At 35.4% G+C, this 25,501-nt stretch overlaps 6 protein-coding genes across 8 annotated transcripts; 5 read left to right on the top strand and 1 right to left on the bottom strand.

The window, feature by feature from the left end:
• Positions 1-3,159: 3,159 nt before the first annotated feature.
• On the top strand, positions 3,160-4,480 carry LOC106350397. The gene is made up of 2 exons (XM_022688433.2): positions 3,160-4,318; positions 4,401-4,480. Exons 1-2 carry the CDS (start codon positions 3,160-3,162, stop codon positions 4,478-4,480), a joined length of 1,239 nt encoding a protein of 412 aa, XP_022544154.2.
• Positions 4,481-5,371: 891 nt separating this feature from the next.
• Positions 5,372-9,117, top strand: LOC106347885 (protein DETOXIFICATION 39-like). The gene is made up of 7 exons (XM_013787497.3): positions 5,372-5,776; positions 7,270-7,901; positions 8,106-8,162; positions 8,250-8,488; positions 8,589-8,707; positions 8,795-8,881; positions 8,961-9,117. The coding sequence occupies exons 1-7, from the start codon at positions 5,462-5,464 to the stop codon at positions 9,027-9,029; spliced, it is 1,518 nt and encodes a 505-aa protein (XP_013642951.1). The 5' UTR covers positions 5,372-5,461; the 3' UTR covers positions 9,030-9,117.
• Positions 9,118-11,132: 2,015 nt separating this feature from the next.
• LOC106347887 lies at positions 11,133-11,677 on the bottom strand. The gene has a single exon (XM_013787502.3). It carries the CDS (start codon positions 11,675-11,677, stop codon positions 11,324-11,326), a length of 354 nt encoding a protein of 117 aa, XP_013642956.2. The 3' UTR covers positions 11,133-11,323.
• LOC106347886 (proteinaceous RNase P 3-like) lies at positions 11,512-15,936 on the top strand. Of its 2 annotated transcripts, none has more exons than XM_013787499.3 (7): positions 11,512-11,729; positions 13,682-14,750; positions 14,830-14,931; positions 15,020-15,198; positions 15,279-15,399; positions 15,492-15,560; positions 15,683-15,936. In XM_013787499.3, the coding sequence occupies exons 2-7, from the start codon at positions 13,767-13,769 to the stop codon at positions 15,773-15,775; spliced, it is 1,548 nt and encodes a 515-aa protein (XP_013642953.2). In that variant the 5' UTR covers positions 11,512-11,729; positions 13,682-13,766; the 3' UTR covers positions 15,776-15,936. The 2 variants fall into 2 exon arrangements, with proteins under 2 accessions (XP_013642953.2, XP_013642952.2); XM_013787498.3 differs by having other exon boundaries at positions 11,704-13,286.
• A 1,632-nt stretch (positions 15,937-17,568) lies between these two features.
• Positions 17,569-19,054, top strand: LOC106347888. Its single transcript, XM_013787503.3, has 2 exons — positions 17,569-17,694; positions 18,092-19,054. The coding sequence occupies exon 2, from the start codon at positions 18,094-18,096 to the stop codon at positions 18,892-18,894; it is 801 nt and encodes a 266-aa protein (XP_013642957.2). The 5' UTR covers positions 17,569-17,694; positions 18,092-18,093; the 3' UTR covers positions 18,895-19,054.
• A 4,912-nt stretch (positions 19,055-23,966) lies between these two features.
• On the top strand, positions 23,967-25,392 carry LOC106347889. Of its 2 annotated transcripts, none has more exons than XM_013787504.3 (2): positions 23,967-24,059; positions 24,424-25,392. In XM_013787504.3, exon 2 carries the CDS (start codon positions 24,426-24,428, stop codon positions 25,239-25,241), a length of 816 nt encoding a protein of 271 aa, XP_013642958.2. In that variant the 5' UTR covers positions 23,967-24,059; positions 24,424-24,425; the 3' UTR covers positions 25,242-25,392. The 2 variants fall into 2 exon arrangements, with proteins under 2 accessions (XP_013642958.2, XP_022543243.2); XM_022687522.2 differs by lacking the exon at positions 23,967-24,059 and adding an exon at positions 24,113-24,346.
• Positions 25,393-25,501: the final 109 nt, after the last annotated feature.

The following is a 25,501-nucleotide window of genomic DNA, read 5'->3' as shown; positions in this document are numbered from 1 at the left end:
CATAAATCGAGTGTATGTCAAACCTAACACAAAGACTACTCCGTATGAAGTTTTCAGAAGGAAGACTCCGAACCTCAGTCATATGCATGTCTTCGGGTGCCTAGTCTACATACTCAATGACAAAGATCATCTTGGTAAGTTTGATGCAAAAAGTGATGTAGGTATGTTCCTCGGATACTCAACTAACAGCTCGGCATATAGAGTGTTCAATCAACGTACCAAATTCATTGGAGACAAAGTAAATGTCGTGTTTGACGACAGTATTGGTTTCTATCAAGCTCGAGTCACTCAGAAGATTGAGTGTGTTACACCACCAGCTGAAGCATCCTCTGACGTAAGGGTCAAAGAAGAGTCAGAAGAAGATGACGAACAGTCTGAGGATCAACAAGTGGATCTGAACCAAACCAAAGTGCATAAGAATCATTCCTCAGCTGATGTGATTGGTGAAGTGTTTGGTGAAAGAGTCACACGAAAGAAACAGATTTATTTTCAGCAAATGGTCAAGCTTGCGTGCTTCACTGCTGAGATGAACGAGCTAGAGTGTTTTGTCTCGTTGATTGAACCAAAGACGCTTCAAGAAGCACTGAACGATGAGTTTTGGACAGTCTATGCACTTGGAGCTTGAACAGTTTGATCGCTTACAAGTTTGGGAACTGGTACCACGACCTGATGGTGTGAATATCATTGGCACTAAGTGGATTCACAAGAATAAGACCGATGAGAAAGGAAACGTGATCAGGAACAAATCCAGATTAGTGGGACAGGGTTACACTCAAATCGAAGGTGTGGATTTTGACGAGACTTTCGCGCCAGTTGCTCGACTAGAGTCAATCAGACTGTTGTTTGGAATGGCTTGTAATCTGAAGATCAAACTTTATCAGATAGATGTGAAAAGTGCATTTCTGAATGGTTTACTACAAGAAGAAGTCTACGTCACACAGCCTAAAGGTTTTGAGGATCCTCACTTTCCAGATCATGTTTACAAACTCAAGAAGGCATTGTATGGACTTAAACAGGCTCCTCGAGCATGGTATGATCGTCTGACGGTGTTCCTTACTCAGGCTGGATTTCAAAGAGGAGGAGTTGATAAAACCCTGTTCATTGGAGAGAATGGAAGAGATATCCTCATCATTCAAGTATATGTCGATGATATAATATTTGGAGGAACATCTCAGTCAATGGTTGATGAGTTCGTAAAGACGATGACTTCTGAATTTGAAATGAGCATGGTGAGAGAACTGAGTTACTTTCTTGGACTACAAGTCAAGCAGTTAGACGATGGAATCACAGTCTCACAAAGCACATATGCAAAGAATCTCATCAAAAGATTCGGGATGCAGACGAGCAAGACAGCCAACACTCCGATGAGCACAACAACAAAGCTGTCGCGAGATGAGGATGGGAAACCAGTTGATGAGAAACTGTATAGAGCTATGATAGGGAGCTTGCTGTATCTTACCGCGAGTCGACCTGACTTGTGTCTAAGCGTCGGCATTTGTGCTCGATACCAGGCTAATCCAAAAGAGTCACATATGAATGCAGTAAAACGGGTTATCAAATATGTGAAAGGTACATTGGATTTTGGTCTTCATTACACCTTTGAAACTAACGAGAATCTTGCAGGATTTTGTGATGCTGATTGGACAGGGTGTCTGGATGATCGTCATAGTACTTCTGGCGGATGTTTCTTTCTTGGGAACAACTTGGTGGCATGGCACAGCAAGAAACAAAATTGCGTCTCTCTCTCAACTGCTGAGGCTGAGTATATTGCTCTCGGAAGCTGTTGCACTCAGTTACTTTGGATGCGCCAAATGCTCGTTGATTATGGTATCATCTCTGACCCTATGCTTGTTCACTGTGATAATATGAGTGCCATAAACTTGTCTAAAAATCCGGTTCAACATTCACGCACCAAACATGTTGACATTCGACATCACTTTGTGAAAGAGTTAGTTGAGATGAAAATCGTGATTTTGGAGCATGTATCTACTGAAAGGCAACTGGCTGATCTATTCACCAAACCTCTAGACTACAACACGTTCCTAGGTCTTCGAAAGACCTTGGGAATTGTGAATCTCTGAATAAGTCATGTCAGAAGAGGAGAGCATGGCTGTTGTATATATGTGTTACTGCTTGTCAATATGCCACCACAATCACAAAACTCTGAGTCAACAAGTTCGATTGTGCAGCTTATTTCACCTGCCTCCTTAACAGTAAAGTCATTTGATTCACTGGTGAAAGACACTCATCTTGGATCAAGATGCTGCAACATTTTCGATCTGAGCATTGATCACTGTCTGGATTGAATGAGGAAACACAGCAGAGACTGAGTGGAGTTTGGGTAAGAAGAGTGTCCTGGATTACTCAACAGAAAAGAAAAAACAAAAGGCCCTGAATGATGGACACTCGTAATGGAGCTGGAAGACACAACTTTCAGACTCTAATTTCGATCACTGTCTGGATGGGGCAGGGTTGATGTCAACTCTGATTGGTAAAATAAAATAAAAAAAATAAAAAATTGTTTTCTGTGACAGCTACTCGGCTGAGAAATAGCTACAGATCAAGGTTACAATAACTGTCGAGTTGGAGAGACAGACACACAAGATGTCTACACTGTGTTTCCAGACCATACAAATGACTGTGCTGCAGAAGTTCAGGTGTGAGTGAGTTGTATGATAGGATCATGTCTGTGACAGCTACTCGGCTGAGAAACAGCTACAGATGTGGGTTGGTCTCACTGATTCTTTATCAAAAAACTTCTTGGTGGCTGAGTACAAGTGGGAAGCAATCTCCGTCTCTCTCCTCTGGACGCTAAAAGACATTCTTGAGTATGTCTTCTGGCAAGGTGCTTTTCTTGCTGTTCCTGTTTGTGTGCTGCATCGCTTGCAAGGACATGATTATCAATCTCACAAATTCTCTCTCTCACAAACTGAGGTGCTGTCGATATTTTGTTTAAAAAAATATGGCTGTGTTTATTGTACGTTTTCAACATTTTGGGTCTAATGTCTTGGGCCCATTGCTATTGTGTCTAACGGGCTTGGTGAGTATGATTAGGGTTATTTTTGAGAAGTGTATGATGCAGCTGTCTTCAAGTGTTACATCACTCTCTCTCTCTCTCTCTCTCTCTCACCGGCGCAATCGATCTCTCTCACTAGCAACATGCAACCAACAAGGAGAAGCTCGCGGCTCATGAAACTGAAGAATGTCGAGGCTACTCCGATGAACCCGTTTGATCTCTCTTCTGGGTCATCCTCGCGCAAGAGGAGTCGCCGTCGTGTCTCAGCTGGTGACACTGCGTCTCTACCCAAGAACTCTGAGCTTGAAGTTGAGTCTCTCTCGGATGGGGAATCCTCAGATGACCACTCTGACGAAGCTCCGATGGCAGCAGACACTCCTCCAAACCGCTCCAAAGAACAGAGATTTGAGGAGAGTCGGAATGTGTATCAAACTAAAGCTCAGTTCTATCCAGAGCTTATGCGCCCTACAAGGATGCCGATGACTGAACGGTTCTTCTCAATCGAGGCGACTGAGCGTTTCAGAGAGCTCCGAGGGTGGAACTTCATTCCTCAGCAGTCTATCTCACTCACGGACGAGAATCTCTCTGATGTCAGAAGAATTATGATCGGGGCAGGCCTGATTCATACCCTCACTGATCTCGACCCTTATCAGCCCAATGTAATCCGCGAATTCCTCGCTAATCTTCCGGAAGCTGAGGAACGAGATGATGGTGTAGCGGTGTATGTTAGAGGATCTCTTGTTGATTTCTCTCCGAGTCTGATTAATTCAATGTATTGCATTCCGGGGTTTGAAGAAGATCCTAACTGGATGGATGAACGTCTTGATGAAGTTTGTGGTTTTCTCACTGATGGACGAATAAAACGAGGTGAGAACATGAGTTCGAAGTATCTCACAGCTACGAATCAGGTTCTGTATAAGCTCGTCTGTTCGAATTGGATTCCCACCAGGAACTACACCTCAATGAACCAAAGGCGACTCAGGTTCGTCTACATGCTTCATCATCATGATGGATTTGACTTCGGGAAACTCGTCTATGATCAGATCATAGCAATGGCAGCGAACACTCAGACAGAGAAGACTCGGTGCATCATGTTCCCTAACTTGATTCAGCAGGTCATCCACTTTCAGCGAACTATAACTCCTGACTTGCTTCATGATGAGTTCACTGGGACACCGAAGCTTGTTGTCAAGGATATTAAGGCTGGTCGTGGGTCTGGAGCAGACTCAAGTGCTGCCAGCCTTGAGGACGACATCGATCGCGCCATTGCGGGACTCAAAGCCATTCGAGTTCGCCTGAGGAGTAAGGGAGATGCACAGTGTTTTGTCTTACTGTCTACTCTATGTCTAACGAATGATTTTTCTCTAAATGTGCACCTATGCAGGGGGAGAATATGAGCAACATGTTCCTCATCCAAGGTTTGAAGAAAACGACGAGCAGGATGAAGATGAGGAAGACGCGTAGGATGATCATGTCTTGTTGCTTAATGTCATTTTTAAGTTTTAATCCAGCTTGTACTATTTAAGACTCAGACTATGTGTTTCGACTGTGCTTTTATCTATTCCTTGTGCAACTTATTTAAAAAATGTGTTTTCAGTTGATGATCACTGGTTGAGTAGTTTCTTTGTATTGGATATGTGTGCTGCGTGGATGTTTACATTGCAGGTTGCATAGGTTGTCACATTCAGATAAAAAGGGGGAGAATGTAAGCTCAAGAAAAGGAGCTTGTCGGATTGAGAAACGGAGGATGTGCTATGCACAATATAGGAAGTGTAACTTGCTGTTACAAGTCGGTTATGAGACCATGACGTGTCAATGTCTCATTGGTTCCAAGATGTTACTTTGGCGAGAAGCAAAGAAGATTTGGAAGATTTGGGCTTATCACAATATTTAGGCAACTAGGGTATTGTGTTAAGGGTATTTAACCTGATTACTTTGTGTGTATCGAGGTTAGCCGTTTTATTGATTGAAAAGCTAGAGCAAGAGGTTTGTTCTTGAGAGCTTAAGAAAGACGAGTACTCGAAGGTGTAGCTCATACTTTCTGTTTTGATAGATTAGGAATTGGTCCGTCTCTAGTCGTGTGGGACTGAGAGTAATTCGGATTAAACAGATCTAGGAAGATTGTTTAACAAATTTCTAATATACAAGAAAGCGTTCTTGGTATCTTGTGTTTTAGTTCCTATATCTGGTAGTCCCTGAACTTTCAATATTTATTTTAGATCCTTAAAGATTTTAATATCATATTATTATACTTTTGAAAATCAACAAAGCCATCTAAATCATTTTCAACAATATAAACTATAATGAATCCAATGCCTATTTATACACACACAAAGGCTTTGTTTCTCTTTATCTTCATTTTTCTTATTTCAGAAGCCTCGCATTTCCTTTCACTCTATACAACCAAACGCTTTATTTGTTTCTACTTTTGTTGTTAGAAACGTTATGGATGCGTCATATGAGACGACGGAGAGAACAGATCTACTGCAACCGTTGGTGGATCAAAAACCTCCATCGGACGACGTCGGACTCGAGAGTGTTTTAACGGAGAGTAGCCTTCCATACCGGAGGCGCGTGTACTTAGGCGCTTGTATAGAAATGAAACTACTTTTCCGCTTAGCACTTCCGGCGATACTTGTCTATATAGTCAATAGCGGAATGAATATCTCTGCACGAATCTTTGCCGGACATATTGGCGGTAAAGAACTCGCTGCCGCTTCCATCGGAAACAGCTGCTTCAGTCTCGCCTATGGCCTCATGGTACGTTGAGTTTTATGTATGGAGTCGTTGGGGACATGGTGATATTATTAAATCATTAGCAGTAATTGTTTTTCCTTAAACTGTTATTAGTGGTAAGGGTGCAAATTTCTAGAAGAGAAATTGGTGATGTATCAATTTAGATATAGATGTGATTAACCTCGTTTAATGTGTTAATACTAAATTTTTATGTGTAAAGTGTCTCCATATGGTTAGGGATTTCAGGCCTCTAACTTTAATGGTACTTTTATCATCTATCCTTTTCTGGTATTAATATCCATATTTTCCCTTCGTTTTCTATTTACCATTTATTCAATGATTTTGTACTTCTTTCTTTCTTTTTCTCAAAGATAACTTTTATTAATGTACGTCTTTCTATTTTTATTTTAAATTCATTTCTCAACAAATCTTGGAACAATGCTTACAAAATAACTACAGTAAAAACTTTATAAATTAATAATGTTGGAACTATAGTATTTTATTAATTTATAGAGTTATTAATTTACAAATTTTTTTATACATTTTTTCTATTTTTATTTATAAAATAAGAAAATATTTCATTTTACCGTATATATATTAACTAAATTTTAGAAATTAGACTTTCAAATTGTTGTATTCTATTATTTGGTTTATATTTTCATGTTTGATATAATTTAAATGTGGTTTTAGATATAATTTTACTAAATATTATCAAAGTATTTTGAAATTTTAAGAAAAATAGAGACAATATCATTGTGAATTTAAAACCAACAATATAATTTTTAACTTGTACTTATATAAAGATAGATTATTAATTTATGATTTAGTGGGACCATATATTTACTTAGAACTTTCTAAAAATTATTATCTTATTATTTTATCGATTTGTATCATATTTTGAGCCGGTTTAATTCGGGATCGGTATTGTTTATTAATTCATTGAGTATTAATTTATAAAGTTTATACTGTATATGACCATAAAAACTAAAAAATATATAAATTGTCACCATATAATGATTTTGAGCCATTGTTTACGGATTACAGCCTGTGATGATGCTATTTATCCTATATATTTTATGTTATATCTTTTTACCATCTAAAGATACAGTACAATATACTCAGTGCTATTTGTATAAAAAAATTCAAAAGCAAGTTTTGCTTCATTTTGTTTTTTTTTTCATGTTTCAATTTGTATAATTTGCTATATATGATTATTTATATTTTGGAGGTCCTGGAACATAGAGAAAAGATAGTATAAACTTCCTTCATTTTCCAATAAATCTAGAATAATAATTTCTTAAATAAATATTTGACCAGAAAAACACAAGTTGTGAAATCGAATTATTATTAGTATGTTACGATATTGAATTATAATTCTTAATTAGAAAGGAAAGTCAAAGACGACACGTTTTTTTTTCTTTTATGGTTGATGCTATCAATTTTGTCATTATGCTGAATAATTTTCCGTTTGATGAAGCTTGGGAAACATAGTTACCATTTTAACTTCGTTTTTACAGTTAGGTATGGGAAGTGCAGTGGAGACTTTATGTGGACAAGCACATGGAGCACACCGTTATGATATGCTTGGGATATATCTCCAGAGAGCAACGATCGTCCTCGCTCTGGTTGGTTTGCCTTTGACACTACTATACACTTTTTCGTACCCGATTCTAGTCCTCTTAGGCGAGCCCAAAAGTGTCTCGTACATGGCTTCCATGTACATTGCTGCACTTATTCCTCAGATCTTCGCTTACGCCGTTAACTTCACGGCCCAAAAGTTCCTCCAGGCCCAAAGCGTGGTGACACCCAGTGCGTACATCTCAGCCGCTGCATTTCTCCTCCAGACCGTGCTAACGTGGGTCACCGTTTACGTGATGGGCTTAGGTCTTATGGGCATCGCTTATGTTCTGACTATCTCTTGGTGGCTTATAGTTGTGGCCCAGACTTTGTATATTACAAGTAGTCAAAGATTTAGACATACATGGACTGGTCTTAGCTGGAGATCGTTCCAAGGTCTTTGGAGCTTCTTTAAACTCTCTGCTGGTTCTGCTGTGATGATTTGTCTGGAAATGTGGTATTCGCAAATTCTGGTTCTTCTCGCTGGTCTGCTTAAAGATCCTGCTCTATCTCTAGACTCTCTCTCCATCTGGTAAGTCCATTATAATTATCTTTATTTTGTCATTTTTTTAATTTTATGTGTTTGGATCGTTGTAATCGTCAAACCCGTATAATGATTAAGGATGAAGATAAAGTCAGTATTTTATAGCTGTGTATACACCTGGAAACTTTTCAACCTAATGATGTTGAGAGATATGACTTTATTTATTTAGTTTTGTCAATTTTGTTTTTGTAGTATGTCAATTTCAGCATTATCCTTTATGGTCTCTGTAGGCTTCAATGCGGCTGCAAGGTTTGTATTTATATTTCAAATTTAGTTCAAATGTTAACCAACATTTTTGAAACTAAATCATAAATTGAAAAAAAAAAACAATGGCAGTGTACGGACAAGTAATGAACTTGGAGCAGGAAATCCAAAATCAGCTTTGTTCTCTACATGGATGGCGACTTTTGTTTCCTTCGTGATCTCCGTGGTGGAGGCACTCGCGGTGATGGTGTCACGTGAATACGTCAGCTACATTTTCACGGCGGACGATGAGGTGGCTAAAGCCGTCTCTGACCTCTGCCCGTTTCTCGCCGTCACCATAATCCTCAATGGAATCCAGCCCGTCCTGAGCGGTATATACTTGCAATTATTTTTAACTTAAACCGGAGAAAACCAGTGTACGTTAACCAAACCGGCTAAATAGTACTCGGTTTTTGGTATTTGTGATTGCAGGAGTGGCCGTGGGCTGTGGATGGCAAACATTCGTGGCATATGTCAATGTTGGTTGTTACTATATTGTTGGTATTCCTGTTGGGTGTCTTCTAGGGTTCACTTTCAATTTTCAAGCCAAGGTTCGTCTTTTTACAGTATTTCTGTATAGTATATGCTTTATATTTCTATATAGTAAAATTAATTTTATGTGATTTTGGTGGTGATAGGGAATATGGACTGGTATGATTGGAGGTACCCTCATGCAAACCCTCATCTTACTTTACGTCACGTACCGAACAGATTGGGATAAAGAGGTTAGTGTTACGTGATACCAAGTCATATCATATTGCGTGTCAAAATTATTAAGGTGATTATTGTTATACAATGATTCAGGTGGAAAAAGCGAATAAGCGATTGGATATGTGGGACGGGACGATAAGAAGTAGCCTCTTCAATATGTGAATATATAATTGATGTTTTAACATTCACTTAAAATATATTGCTTTGCTAAGACTTTTTGATTTTTTTTTTTTTTTTTGTAAACTGCTTTCATTACTTTTTGATTTTGCCAATAAAATTTCATCATTCATATTTTATATTAAAAATTTTAAAGACAAATGCATTAATTATACTCTGCAACATCAATCTTTCAAAATACAAAAACAAAATCTAAAACATCAATCACTTATATCCACCAAATCTTGCAGAAACGATTTTGGCCATCTAATTAATGGATGATTTATTCAATTAATATTCAATTAATCCTGGAATCTTTTGATGTAATACTAAATTAACCTGAACATCAATGCACTTCCATGCAATCTTTAAACTACTCTAAGCCACACTAGACCAAATACTATTTCGCTATTACATGCATGCATTAAACAGATATAGTTGGTTCATAGAATACCAAATTCCTAGGAGTAAAGAAAAATCTTACAGTAACTTGTTTTTCTGCTTCTAATAAATATACCATGTTGTATTGGTCAACTTTTCTTAAATCTTATACTTTTGCTTATCTAGAGAGAGAATTCAGCTTGTTTTCCACTTGCTGTGTATTATTTTCTCCAATATAAAACAAGGTTACGGTACGACAATCATATTAAAAGATATCTAATGCAACTATTTGAAGTAATCTAACTTGACCATTTGAATCGATAAATTCGAGTTTTAAACCCAAAATTAAAACCACAAGTACATTTCTAAGTTATGTTTGTAGCATATTCGGTTGAATCCACTATGATCAAATTGTTCAATGCTATCAAATTTGGGTTTATCATGTGTTTTTTATCGGTACATCTCGAACCAAATCTTATTTTAAGACTGGTAATTTTGGGGCTTAACCGATCAACAAACAAAACTTTGATACCATGTCAATTTTTTTTTATAAACTAGTGTTGTTCCTTTTTAATTTTCGATGTGAAATCTCAACACGTTCTTTCGAGATAATGATTCTTATCTACACATCTCAAACTGAATCTCACTTTAGGATTTATATTAATCCTTTAGGTCTATTTTATTTGAATCAACAAACTAAGTTTTGATATCATATCAAATTTGATTTTATCATAAACTTACAAATTAAACTAATTGGAGAAAATGAATTGAACTTATAATTTTATATCTTAGTTTTGTTCTTTTAAATTTGTGATGTGGGATCTCAACAAATACCCCAAAAGTCTAAACAAACACATAATGCCTCGTAGATAGTTATACGGTTTCTCTTACTTTAAATTTATGATTAATCTTGATTAACTGGTTTGGATTCTGATCTAGTTCAGTAATGTACTAGTTTGGTTATCTACAAAAACAGTATTCCATCAAGGAGACAATTGTGTTGGCGATCGTGCGGATCGCCTTTTCTGTCAGACCTAAATGCCTGAAGCTAGTAGACAAACGCAGTTACAAATTGCATTCGTTTTTTTGCTGTTGTCACAACGCAGTTAAGCGGATCCCAAGACAAATTGTGAGTGACTATTAATAACAACAGCGAAGGTCAGAGATCTAATTAATGATTGTACTAACTAAATATGCATTTCGTAATGAAGCTATAGTATACTCTAGTCAACTTTCTACGCAATCAAAAATAAAATTAGTCAACGGGACGAAATAAAGCGCTGCGTAAAGCGATAAAGCATCACCGACTTTAATTAATTTAGAGGAAAGGTTCAACGTATTGGGGCCATGTTCACTAGTATTTCACACAACCATTTTCCTTTTCTCATAAAGTCATATGTATTTCTGTCGTGAGACTCTTGCCATTGCTTGGTTAGTACAAACATATATGTATGAAAACATTCCAAGTGCTATATTTTGGTGGTCTAGTCAATGATAGCTTATATTAATCTCCCACAACTAATTTATATGGATTGTAGTAGTCTAAATTGTGCAAGAGATTGAAGAGTAGGTTAGTCTCCGACTCAAGGAATATAGTTAGAAAATATACGAGTGACCGAGAAAAATCTCTAAGTTAAATAGTTATCCAATCAAATTTTAATTTGTGTACAAAACCGATTGGATCTTTATGGACCATTAACTCATATTCATAGGTTAAACTACTAAACCATGTCACAATATGACAATCAAGATCCTTATATTTGATAATAATTCTGTCTGTAAACTTTTATAGAATCCACACGATTCATATAGTTATGACCCCAGAGAAAAAGTGATAAGACACCACTGATGAGGTTTTATTCAATATATATATGACATGGTATGATAGGAAAAATAAAATATAGTCCTGATAAAAACATTCAAACGTGGATGGCAAAGAGAGGAGGAAGATCAGAGACGTTCCGAGAAGATGAACATAAGAAATAACGCCTAAGAGATTTAAGGAAACGTGGCATAAGATCACTATATTTATTCGCCACTACACAACTCTTCCGTAGCTTCCTAAGCTTCTTACCAATCTTCACTCTCATTCCCACCACTCTAAACGAAGACGTTCTGATCAATATACTTCTTTTCTGTTGCCGTCTTAATGTCTCTGTGTCGGCTCGTTGGAGAATCTTTTGGATCAGAAACTGAGCTCTCCTGTGGATCATCTCACTAGGATCTTCTTTCTCTAGCTTTGCGTATTCGTTTGGCATCTTCATCATCGCCATTTTTTTTTTGTTTTGGAGCTGAAGCTTTGCTTTTTGTGTGGACTAAGTTAAGGTAATACAATCAGGATCGTTGTACATTATATAGGCACATACTGTATGTGTGGATTTTATATTGTTTGACTATATGAACATTACATGTGGACTATTCATTATTCCAGTTGGTCCATGCACATGTCTTACATGCAAGTTTATATAACTAGGTGTTTAATAAAAAAAAGAAAATTGAAAATGTACGTTTCATATATTAACAAAAAAAACTGGACAATTCAAAAGTTTGTTTTTTTATAAAGGGCTTGACAATGTAAAAGTTATAACTAGTAAAAGTCTATTAAACATATATTTTCTCATATTTACCATTTCAAAGCACAAATTTGTTTATCCATCGAAAGTTCCAAGAATTTTAATTTTCTTAGACTTGAAATCAAAATTTAGCTTTAATTTACAAGCTGACTTTTTCCAGTAGGTTATTAAAAAGCTAAATTCTGTAAACAATTAACTACTTGATGTAAGCCAATTTTAATGTACAAGTTGCCTGTTTTTCAATTAGTTATTTTAAATAGAAAAATTAGTAAGCAATTACTGATGCATGTGAAAACACAGGATATCATTTTATCTTATTTAAGTTTCAGGAAAGTTTCTAAAATTTTAGAAATCAACTCGAAATACACGGATATGTTCTTGAATCAATTATTTAAATGTAGTATATTTGAAAATAACTCATTAAAATGTGACATTATGTAATATATCACATGTATGGTAATATTGGGTCATAATTTGTAACATTTTTATTGTTCAAAAAAATAAAATAATTTGTAACATTTAATCTCACGACGTATCTTTTAGCGATAATTGATACTAGTAGTGTGTGCTGGGATGGTTTTTGGCTACTAGAGAACAAGACAATGCATGTCACCTTGTAATCAAATGTAGTTCCCGTGATTCGTTTTTGATGAGCCTAAGTCGACTGTCACACTATTACCATCGCAAAGACACGTTCATTTTTTTTTTTGCCACTATCTCCCAAAATAATTGTGGCTCTTTGCAAATTGCAAGTCCGGATTGGTTGAGGTCTCTGAATAGTGATTTTGCTTGTTGTGTCGGTTGTTTCTAGAATAGATCGAGTTGGTGTTTGAAACCATTTTTTTGTTGTTTTTCGTTGTCACTGTACTTCTGTCAAAAATTTTAAAATTTAGTAATAATATCTTTACATTTTTATCAAAAAATTTTAAAAATATTTTTTTGCCACCCAACATGCTCTAAACAGACAAAAAGCAATGTTCATCCTTTTTTCCAAAAAAATATTTTGTTTTGAACAGGACTAATATACATCGTAACTTTTATAGCAAAAAGAAAAAAAATGAGATTTTCCAATTCATTTTTTGAAAACAATAAACGTATATATTTTTGTATTAAACCAAAAATAATTTTTGTTTGGGGGAACGATAGAAAATAATAATATCTTTGATCTAATATACACACACATCCAAAACTCGAAAACTATGAAATTAAATAAACCCCCGCTGCTTTGTTGTTCTTCTTCTTCCTTGCTCTGCGCCGCGCCTCGTTCTCTCTGTGAAACTCTCTCACCCTATAGCCTCATTCCTCGCAGGTTAGCTTCTTAATAAACCAATATACTCTTCACTTATTCCCTGTGGTTGCATCTCTCTAAGGGTCTGTGTCAATCTTAGCAGTACTGTGATTCATAAACCCCCTTTAACCTAGATTCCTCTGAAATCAATCGAAACTAGCTCTGAGTGTTGAGGAGTCGGAATCTCCAGTTGCTTGTTCCTTAAACCATCTAGAGTACATACCCTCTCTGAGCCTGATCTTCTTAGAGTCAATCTCTGTGTAAAGGTTGATACTTTGTTTGTCTATGTTTAAAGTTTGATACTTTGTTTCTTTCAAAAAAAAAAGAAAGATTGATACTTTGTTTGTCTATGTGTAAAGGTTGATACTTTTGTTTGTTTCTGCTCACTCAAAGTTGAGATCTTTTGTTCTTGTCAGGGTAAAAGTTTCATCCTCCACTTTGGCCAATGCAAAGCTTGTAACTTTGAAGTCTTGTGCAGCTAAGTTTCACCTGTGTTCTTCCATGGCCACCTCTGATCATCCCCGCTCTCGCCACCACCGAGACGAATCCCCTACAAAACCAAACAAGAAGAAGAAGGCAAGCCACAACCAAGAAAAGAACCTCCTTGTCAATCTCCATTCATGTTCAAAGTCCAAAAACCTCTCAGCTGCGTTGTCTCTTTACGACGCAGCCATCGCTTCCGGCGACGTCAGACTCAGCCAGCAACACTTTCAGTCCCTTCTTTACCTCTGCTCAGCTTCCCTTGGTGACCCATCTCTTCAAACCCTTGCCATCGACCGTGGCTTCCAGGTTTTTGAACGTATGGTTGGCTCAGGGATAAGTCCTAACGAAGCATCTGTTACTTCAATGGCTAGACTAGCTGCTGCCAAGGGGGACGGTGATTATGCATTCAAGGTTGTGAAAGACATTGTTGCTGTTGGCGGCGTGTCTGTCCCACGTCTGAGGACTTATGCTCCAGCTTTGCTCTGTTACTGCGAGAGGTTGGAGGCTGAGAAGGGTTACGAAGTTGAAGAGCACATGGAGGCTTCAGGCATCGTCTTGGAGGAGGTGGAGATCTCGGCTTTGCTTAAAGTAAGCGCTGCCACGGGAAGAGAGAACAAGGTTTATAGGTATTTGCATAAGTTAAGGGAATATGTTGGCTTTGTTAGTGAAGAAACCTCAAAAGTTATTGAGGAATGGTTCTGTAGTGAGAAAGCTAGCGAGGTTGTTAGGATTGGTTCTGATGTTGAGTTGCTTAGAGCAGCTGCTTTGAAGAATGGGGGTGGGTGGCATGGTCTTGGCTGGGTTGGGGAAGGCAAATGGGTTGTGAAGAAAGGTAACGTTAGCGCTGATGGAGAATGTTTGAGCTGCGGTGAGCATTTGGCTTGTGTAGATACCAATGAGGTAGAGACTGAGAATTTTGTGAACTCTTTGGTGGCTTTGGCTGTGGAGAGGAAGGCGAAGATGAATTCATCTGAGCCAATGGAGGACTTCAGCGAGTTTCAGGTTAGAGAGAGACTAAAAGTTATCTATCTTTTATTGAAACAAGAATATGTACTTATCTTGAACATCTTACATTTGGCAGGAGTGGCTTGAGAAGCATGGAGACTATGAAGCTATACTAGATGGAGCTAACATTGGGCTCTACCAACAAAATTTTGCAGATGGTGGTTTTAGTCTACCACAGGTCTCATCAAAGTTTCTTCCTTTGCATATTTATTTTTTAATACATTCTGGTGAATACTGACACAATGCACAATGGTGGAAAAGAGCAGCTTGAGGCTGTAGTGAAGGAGCTTTACAGTAAAAGTGGTAACAAAAAATGGCCGCTGATTCTCTTGCACAAGAAACGGGTCAATGCGCTTTTAGAAAACCATAATCATCGGAATGTGGTGGAAGAGTGGATTAGTAATGATGTTTTATACACGACTCCACCAGGTTCTAATGATGATTGGTATGTACTTGGCTTAAGCTTCTTTTACTCTCATCCTTTGGTTACTCGATCTTTGATTCTTATTTATAAATTTGTTTCAGGTATTGGCTTTATGCTGCTGCTAAATTCAAGTGTTTGCTTGTGACTAATGATGAGATGAGAGATCACATTTTTGAGCTACTAAGTACCAGTTTTTTCCAAAAATGGAAACTAAGGCATCAGGTAACTATAGAATTTGAAGGTATATGTTTTGATGTTTTCTAGAAATTAAACCGATATTGAAAAGGTAAGTTTGGGTTTATGATTTGGTTCAGGTTCGGTATACATTTGTGAAAGGAAGTCTAAAGCTCGAAATGCCACCTCCTTTTTCGGTTGTGATCCAGGTTTGTTTTTGCAATCTCAAGTCAGATTTGTGTTTTCTTGTTTTGTATGAAATGGGTTCTTGATTTTGTTGATAGACCTGATGAGTCTATGTATGATTATTTTTGGATATTTTTTTATTCAGGAATCGGAGAAAGGTTCATGGCACGTTCCGATCACGTGCCAAGACGGTGAGGAGTCTTTAAGAAACTGGATGTGCGTTACGAGACAGAGTTGATAGAGAGATTCACTCGATGTTGTTGTATTTTTTGCTATATTTGTATACGTCAGCATCATTTTTGACCATGCAAACAATCAGAACCTTTGTCTTATTCTTAAAAGTTGTTTTATGTGCTTCAAACTTGCGAACCAAAACGAAACTGGTGCAAGTTTTTAATTTTCGAGTCTGGAAAAACCGGGGAAAATGCCAATTTCACCATAAATTTGTTTTTTCTTGTCTTTGTACACAAACTTTTGAATCAAGTTTAAATCACAACGAACTAAATTTTACGTGGCTTTATGTGGCACACACGTGCTTTAATTGTTTGGTCGATTAAAATCATTGATTTTTTTTAAAAGGCACCTAGAGATGATGTCGTTTTGTCATATTTAGCAACATAGAACTGGAAGAATATTATAATCAGGTTTCGTCGGCCTTTAACAGAACAAAACGAAAAGCACGAAGAAGAAGAGAGAAAAGACGATATGGAAAATATGGAAAATAGAAGAAGGAGTTTTCCGACTCACTGGAACTAAGTCATGAAAATATGGCAAACACGCCATACTGCTAACTTGAAATACTGCAACTAAGTCATGGAGATGTTGAAATTACAATTTTTTTTCTTTTTAAATCATCGTTTAGCTAAAAATTAACTAGAAACTTAAATTCGGGTTGTTTCACTACTAACATTTTTTGAAGTAACAGATTAAAATTATTAAAGGTCAAAAAATAAAACTAACACTTTAGTAATAAAACAAACTATATAATAAATCAAACTACAGTAGTTTTTTAAAAAAAATTATGGTTTAGTCAAATAGTTTGGCTTGTTTCACTAATAACACATCTTCGTAAGTAACAGATTAAAATTATTTTAAATCAAAAACTAAAAATAATTCAATAGTAATAAAAAATACCAAATTATAAATCGAAGTACAATTTATTTTCTAAAAACAAATTTTGTCGTTTAGTCAAAGTTAACTTGAAGCTTAAATTAGGCTTGTTTCACTACTAACACATTTTATTGAAGTAACGATTAAAATTATTAAAATTCAAAATCTAAAAATAACTCTTTAGTAATAAAATAAACCGAATTTATATCGATATCAAGTCCATTGTTTCGAAATTTGTGATATTTCTATAAAGAATTGATATTTTATAGTCAGTCCATATTTTGGCATTATATTAAAGATTTTTTTTTGCATTTATGATTTTGCCAACCGGATAAGTGGTTAAAACAGTTTTGGAATGTTGTTGAAATAACAGTTTTTTGTTTTCTTACAAATTTATCATTTAGTCAAAACTAGTTAGAAACTTAACTTGTTTCACTACTAACACATATTTTGAAGTAACAGATTAAAATTATAAATAAGTAAAGTAATGCTTTAGTAATAAAATAAATTATAAATAAAATTACACTTAAAAAAAAGAATTATCGCTTAGTCAAAATTAACTAAAACTTAAATTCGGGTTGTTTCAATGACATATTTTTTTAAATAACAAATTTAAATTATTAAAAGTCAAAAAGCAAAAAAATAACATTTTAGTAATAAAATAAACCAAATTTATATCGATATCAGTCAATTTTTACGAAACAATAAATTTGTGATATTTCTAAAAAGAATTGATGAATTCTACTCGGTACATATTTTGGCATTCTTTGCCAACCTGTTAGGTGGTCAAAAAGATTTTTGGAATGTTATTCAGACAAAAATTCTGACTATTAGTAAACAAATTTAAGTAAAATACTTTTTGAGCATTAAAGTAATTAATCAAGTGTAGGAAAAAAATTCAGTACTAATGAAAAAGCCTATTACAAGCCCATAATTGATGGCTTATAAATCAGAAGGATAAGATATAATTAACCAAACACCACAAGAGAGAAAAACTCGAAGAAAATATTTCGATCCTTATCAACATTTCCGAACCAAAATTTTCTGGTATTTCTCTTGTTTAACCATACAAAAGCTTATCTGTTTTTTTTTTATAAACTATAATTGTCTCTGTTTAGTGTTTCTAATCTTCATTTCATTTTTATATTTTGTTATCCTGATTTTTTTTGTTGATATACCCTATCGGCTTAGATCCGGTCGATCTCGGGAGAGAAATTGTTATTCTGATTAAAGTGCATAGATCTATTGATTCCTAGGTTTCTGCTATATTTCTGATATGCTTTTAAATCAGTTCCATGATGAATATATAACAATTAGATTTAGATTGAATCAGTGTGAAACCCTATAGAATGTTTTGTAGATTTGCCATGAAAACAATCCACACTTGTCTTTGTGCAATAGAACTTTGTGTTTGTTCTATTTATCTATATGTTGTTCTCTGTAGAAATGAATCCGTTGAATCTAGCCACCACAAGCTCACCACCTCCAGTTGCTAATGATCTCTTGGCGAAGCGAAAGAGAGGTCGTCCACGCAAAGATGAAACCACAACACAGCCTCAACAAGAAAACGTTAACCTGGTTGGTAAGACGGTTACTGCTGTGATCGCAGGATCTTTCGACAAGGGGCACATCGTCAATGTCAAGGTGAACGACAGTGACACGGAACTGATAGGTTTCGTGTTCAAGAAGGGAAAAGTCACTCCGGTAGCTCCTGAAAACGACGTGGCTCCTCATGTTAAAATGTTCGCGAAAGAAGGAATCAAGAACCAAACTGATCTCCCTCCTAATGATCAACCAGTGAAAGATGTGGAGATCTGTGAATCTGCTCGACCGTTGTCTTTAGTGCCGTATCAGAGCGATGACGAAGAACCCAAGGAAGCTGTGGTGGAGGAGAGAGATGGAGTTATGGAAGAAGGAGAAGCTGCGACTCCTTTGCTGGAGATTTTTCCAACTCCGGAGGCGACCGTGGTGGCTTCTCAACAGAATCTTGCCTTGGCACAGAAAGAAGAGGCTACAGGTGAGGCTCGTGGGTTTGGTGTTGAGGAACCTGTTGGTCCGCTAGAGAAAGTGCCGCAGGAGCTTAGGCTAGAGCTTGGGAACAAGATGATAATGAGTGGAGACAACAAAAATGGAACAGATTCTAACACATCTGTGTCCAAGAGTGGCTTCATAGCGAATTTGTTTGAAGGAGAAGGCAAGAAGGTTGACTGTGCCATGGAGGAAGAAGCAGCTCCATCAGTTCCTTAGTTAACAAAATGAACACCGTTCTGTTATTTTATATTTTCAGACTCTCCATTGCCTATTCTGTTTTTCTCTTGTTTAAGTTGTTTGTTTAAAACATTTGTGTTCAGTGTTTGTTGTAAAACTATTTCTTCGTCTGGTTATTCAAGCATTTGTTTCCTTTAAATTCTAACAAGGATACAACAAAGTAACTAAATAGCATTTTAGCCCGTCTCTCTCTTTTATTGGACCATGTGTAAATTTATAAAAATAACACATGCATTCTGTAAAAATGAGCTCTATTATTTTCGTAAAGGGCTCCAAACTCTAACTAAAGTTTGCAAAAAAAAATTTCGGGGGGGCCCTATGTATATGTGCTTTAAGCACATGCATAGAGACGAGCTTTTAGGATACGTAGATAAATTAGCTGCACTAGCAAAGGAAGCTAAAACCAAAGACGTTTTATTTTCATATGTAAAGCAGACATAAGTGGGATGGAGTTGTTCTTTGGAATAACTTCTCTTTCGTTCAGAATTTGGTTTAATTACATGAGCTATTGACAAAAAAATTAGTTGCATATATTGGTAAAATAGTGGAAGCTTTGCAATGCATTTGTTTTGATTGTGTTCGTTAGTACTTCTGCATTAGCAGGTGTTCAAATTCCAGAAAATACGATTTCTGTTTCTAAATAAGTGTCATTTTCACATTTTTCACATAAATTAAAAAAGTAAATGAATTATAATTAAGTTTCTATTAATTACACATATCTGAGCAATAGTATTTGAGATAAATAGAATTATTTATAAGATCAATGCACTTTGAAATTAATTTTAGGGTAATTTTCTTTGTAGAACGGGTCGTATTACTTGAAACTGTGTAGTGTTTTTTAAATTTCAGGAAGGATTCGTGTAGTTTTTCCAGAAAATTTGATGTTAACAAATTTAAAAAAAAAAATTTCTTGGTCTCTTTTTGTTTGGCTTATGCATTTTTATATCTTTGGTAGGCTCGTGAATTTGCTAATGACATTGTTAGTCTATTTCTTCTGCTTGTGCTTGTGAAATTGTGTAGTGCTTTTTAAATTTCAAGAAAGATTTGTGTAGTTTCAGAAAAGCTTTATAGAAAATTCGATGTTAACAAATTTGAAAAACTTTTGCTTGGTGTCTTCTTGTTTGGCTTACGCATGTTGATATCTTTGGTAGGCTCGTAAATTTGCTAATGATATTGTTAATATGCTTGTGCTTGTGAAATCGTGTAGTGTTTTTTTTAATTTCAGGAAAGATTTGTGTCGTTTCAGAAAAGCTTTCCAGAAAATTTGATGTTAAATCTGGAAGGCTATACTGATTATATACAAAAGCTTCCAAAAAGTTTTGGTATATGCTCGCTCATGCACATATTTCTTTTTGCACATCTCCATCCAACATAAGAGCCACATTTAACAAAGTAAATATCGACAACATTGTGAAGTCTGGTCATCATCATCCTATCTTCTTTCTTCCCAGCATATACACTGTCTCTGTCAACAAAAACCCCAAAGGAATACTAGCAATAACTAGTCCTATTCAGCTTTGACCATGAAATAAGGTCATGTTCAATCAGGAGGACGAAAAAACTCAAATAAAACTTGAAAGTAGATTGACCTACACTTTACTGAAGAGAAAAGCTTTCCCATGGCGTGATTGAAAATACTGTAAAAACCAAGCAAACAATACATGTTGTCGGTATCTTCTATAGACAAATAAAACGCAAAGAAATTTTTAAATCTTTAAAGAGTCCTATAATGTGTGAAGTGTGAACCATAAACACTTAAATGAATTTAAAGATTGCATTTTTAGCTTCAAACCCCGCAACCAAATCCACATAACTTAGGTACCAATGGTTATATGTGACTGAAGATCCAGTATAGTCTCAAGATGAAGTAACCATAGAAAGAGTAACAATGACTGAATCATATATTGATCTAATTATTTCAGAAAAACAGAGATGCCAATGACTGTGTTAAGATGAAGTAATACCCAATTCTCCTCATTAAACATGATAAATGAATCCAATATTGAAGATTTCTGAGTTTTTACCATTGAGATTCAATACAATGCAAGCAACAATATGATGATTCTCAACAATCAAATTAAACAGATTGCAATACTAGTGAGAAGAAACGCTACACATGAGTCATTTGAGCAGAGAAAAAATTGCATATTGAGATTTAGCAGCATCAAAGAAATGAAAAGACGAGGACGGATCGGAGACAATGCAGAGGCGATGCGCAGATGAGGACTGATCAGAGACGATACAGAGGTGATGCGCAGACGACAACGGAGACGAGAGACGAAGCGGAGGTGATGCGCAGACGACAACGGAGATGATGCACAGACGATGACGGAGATGATGCGGAGGCGATACACGGACGACTGTCCGCGACGGAGACGACGAACAACTTGGTTTGGGACTATCTAAGGCCATTTATCTCAGTTTTAAGCTGAAAGTAAATAAAATTAGCATTGAAATTCTAAAGTGACAGCCAGGGGCGGATCCAGCAACTTAATGAGTATGGGGCACACATTATAAAGAATATATACATTAAAGGCATTTAGATAAATTATAAGCTAATTACTGAAGAAAATACAAAATTTTGTGTGGGGCAAGTGCCACACCCAAGTCCTCTCTGCGTCCGTCCCTGGTGACAGCCTTTGTGTAACAAGAAAAAAATGTTAAAATGATACTTAGTATGAAACATAGGAGGTATTATTTAACAGTTATGCAAAAATTAATTGAAAATAAGTAACATAAAATATTTAGCATAAACACAATTTTGTAAAACTGTTTGGGATGGTGCAAAAAATAATTGTCGGCTGTAAAGTAACAATTCTCAAAAAAGAATTTTGATGAAATAGTGGTAGAAGCCTCTTTAGTCCGGTGGTTTGACTAGAGATTAATTAATGTATCTATACCAGGAAGTCCATGTTTCAATTCCTGGAGAATAGTGATTTATTAAACAATTAGACATAAGCTACAAGGAAAGATTTACAAGGGATCTTCAACATGGTGCAAGTAAACCCGGCCAAATGTGGATTTTATAGGACGACTCAAGTGATGCATTTAGACGTAGATCCTCATAAAATAGGTAGTATTGTCGGTTGTCCAATCGTCTAAATAATCTTTCTCATAATTATAATATAATAATAAATCAGTGCTAAAAAAACATCATATGTCAATTAACCATTAAGTATACACTTTATTGTATGAAAAATCTATTGTATAACACCTTTTATCTTTCTTTTTTTAAATATGCATAGATAATGCTTTTTACTTTCGTTTTGTTGGTTGAGGCAATGACCAGTGGCGGAGGCAAGAAAGAAATTTAGGAGGGTCAATCCATAATTAATATACATTATAAGGTTAATTAACAAAATTTTATAGGGGTCAATTAGCCATTTTTTGCAATTTTTTCCAGCTTTTTACAGACATATACATGTAATTTTTTTTTAAATCAGAAATTCACCAGGGTCAGTTGACCCCCTTGCCAACACACTGGCTCCGCCACTGGCAATGACCGTTCTAACTGCCCAAAACTAGAGTTTGCCTTCTTCTAGAATTCAAATTCATCTGAAAGTTTTGTTTTTCTCTTCTTTGCTTATAGAAACTGAACAAACAGATTTCTTCACTCAGATTTGACTACTCTTTTGAAGAAAGTTTGAAGAATGTATTTTCATTTGAAGAACTTATTTGGTAATATTCAAAATAAGAATTAGTTCGTGGTGATTTATAAGTTTTGATTCAAAAATGTGTATATAAAGACAAAGGAAGAGTCAAGTTTAATTTTTTTAATTGTTGTAAGAAAAATATTTTCTAATAATTATTGTTTTATATTTTAATAAGTAACTCCATAAGTTATATTACTTTCTATTGTTTACTCAAAATTACAGTTTTATTTTTATTTTACAAATTTATCATTTTGCCAAAATTAACTAGAAACTTAAATTCGGGTTGTTTCACTACTAACACATTCTTTTGAAGTAGCAGATTAAAATCATTAAACGTCAAAAAGTAAAACTAACACTTTAGTAATAAAATAAACCAGACAATAAATCAAACTACAGTTTTAGAAAATATAAATATATAGTTTAGTCAAAATTAGAAAGTTTGGTTGTTTCACTACTAGCACATTTTAAGAAACATATTAAAATTATTAAAAATCAAAAAGTAAAAAAAAAATCTTAGTAATAAGTATACCAAATTATAAATTGAAGTGCAGTTTTAGTTTTTAAATATATTTTGTCGTTTAGTCAAAATTAACTAGAAACTTAAATTAGGCTTGTTTCTTTACTAACACATTTTTTTGAAGTAACCAACTAGAATTATCAAAAGTCAAAAACTGAAAATAACTCTTTAGTAATAAAATAAACTGAATTAATATTGATATCAAGTCAATTTTCTTACGCAAAAACAAATTTGTGATATTCCTTAAAAAAATTGATGTTTTCTAGTCAGTCCATATTTTTGGCATTATTTTTTTTTGAATTTATGATTTTGCCAACCTGTTAAGTGGTGAAATGTTTTCCGTAATTTTATTCAAATTACAATTTTATTTTTATTTACAGTTTTATTATCTATTCAAAATTAAATAGAAACTTAAATTTGGTTTGTTTTACAATAAACACATTTTTTGAAGTAACATATTAAAATTACTAAAAATTAAAGTAAAAATAACGCTTTAGTAATAAAAAAAAATACATATAAAATTAGAGTTATTTACAAATTTATCGTGTAGTCAAAATTGACTAAAACTTAAATTCAGGTTTTTTTACTACTGTCAATTTTTACGAAACAATACATTTGTGAATTTCTAAAAAGAATTGATGAATTCTAGTCGGTCCATATTTTTGGCACTATTTTAAAAGATTTTTGTATTCATGATTTTGCCAACCTGTTTAGTGGTTAAAAATATTTTTGGAATGTTATTCAAAAAAATAAATAAGACTATTGGTAATAAAAGTTAAGTAAGATATTTTTTGAGCACTGAAGTCATTTAACTAAGTATGGACAAAATTCAGTACTAATGAAAAAGCCTATTACGAGCCCAAAATAAGTTGCTTATAAATCAAAAAGAGAACGTATAACCAAACACCACAAGAGAGAACAACTCAAAGAAAATATTTAGATCCTTATCTACATTTCTTGACCAAACTTTTCTGGTATTTATCTTGTTTGATCATACACAAGTTGATCTGTTTTTGTTTTAAATATAAATTTCTTTGTTTAATGTTTCTGATCTTCATTCATTTTTTACGGTTTGTTATCCTGATTTTTTTTTGTTATACCTTATCGGCTGATCCGGTCGATTTCGGGAGAAAATGTTATTCTGATTAGATGCATGAGATCTATTGATTCTTAGATTTCTACTATATTTCTGATATGGTCTTAAATCAGTTCCATGATGAATCAGTGTGAAACCCTATAGAATGTTATGTAGATTTGCCATGTAAATAATCCACACACTTGTCTTTATGCAATAGAACTTTGTGTTTGTTTTATTTATCTATTTGTTGTTCTTTGTAGAAATGAATCCGTTGAATCTAGCCACCACAAGCTCACCACCTCCAGTTGCTAATGATCTCTTGGCGAAGCGAAAGAGAGGTCGTCCACGCAAAGATGAAACCACAACACAGCCTCAACAAGAAAACATTAACCTGGTTGGTAAGACGTTTTCAGGTGCGGCCACAGGATCTTTCGACGCGGGGTACCTCCTCAATGTCAAGATGAACGACAGTGACACGAAGCTGAGAGGTCTCGTGTTCAAGAAGGGGAAAGTCACTCCCGTAACTCCTGAGAACGACGTGGCTCCCCATGTTAAAATGTTCGCAAAAGAAGGAATCAAGAACCAAACTGATCTCCCTCCTAATGATCAGCCAACGGAAGATGTGGAGATCTGTGAATCTGCTCGACCGTTGTCTTTAGTGCCGTATCAGAGCGATGACGAAGAGCCCGAGGAAGCTGTGATGGAGGAGAAAGAGAAAGATGGAGTCATGGAAGAAGGAGAAGCTGCCACTCCTCTGCTGGAGTTTTTTCCAACTCCGGAGACAACGATGGTGACTCCTCAACATTGTCTTGTCCTGGCGCAGCAAGAGACTACAGAGAAACAGAAACCTCCTGGTGAGGCTTGTGGGTTTGGTGTTGAGGAACCTGTTGGTCCGGTGGAGAAAGTGCCGCAGGAGCTTAGGCTAGAGCTTGGGAACAAGATGATAATGAGTGGAGACAAAGAGACAGATCCTAAAAGCTCTGTGTCCAAGAGTGGCTTCATAGCGAATTTGCTTGAAGGAGAAGGCAAGAAGGTTGACTGTGCCATGGAGGAAGAAGCAGCTCCATCAGTTCCTTAGTTAACAAAATGAACACCGTTCTGTTATTTTATATTTTCAGACTCTCCATTGCATATTATGTTTTTCTCTTGTTTGTTTAAAACATTTGTGTTCAGTGTTTGTTGTAAAACTATTTCTTCTTCTGGTTATTCAAGCATTTGTTTCCTTTAAATTCTAACAAGGATACCACAAAGTAACTTAATAGCATTTTAGGATATCTAGATAAATTAGTTGTATGTATTGATGAAATAGTGGAAACTTTGTAGTGCAGTTGTTTAGAT

Source organism: Brassica napus, chromosome A1 (assembly GCF_020379485.1).
Source record: "Brassica napus cultivar Da-Ae chromosome A1, Da-Ae, whole genome shotgun sequence".
Lineage (NCBI taxonomy): Eukaryota > Viridiplantae > Streptophyta > Magnoliopsida > Brassicales > Brassicaceae > Brassica > Brassica napus.
Note: the sequence above shows the minus strand (reverse complement) of the source record. Positions and strands in the feature narration are given on the sequence as shown.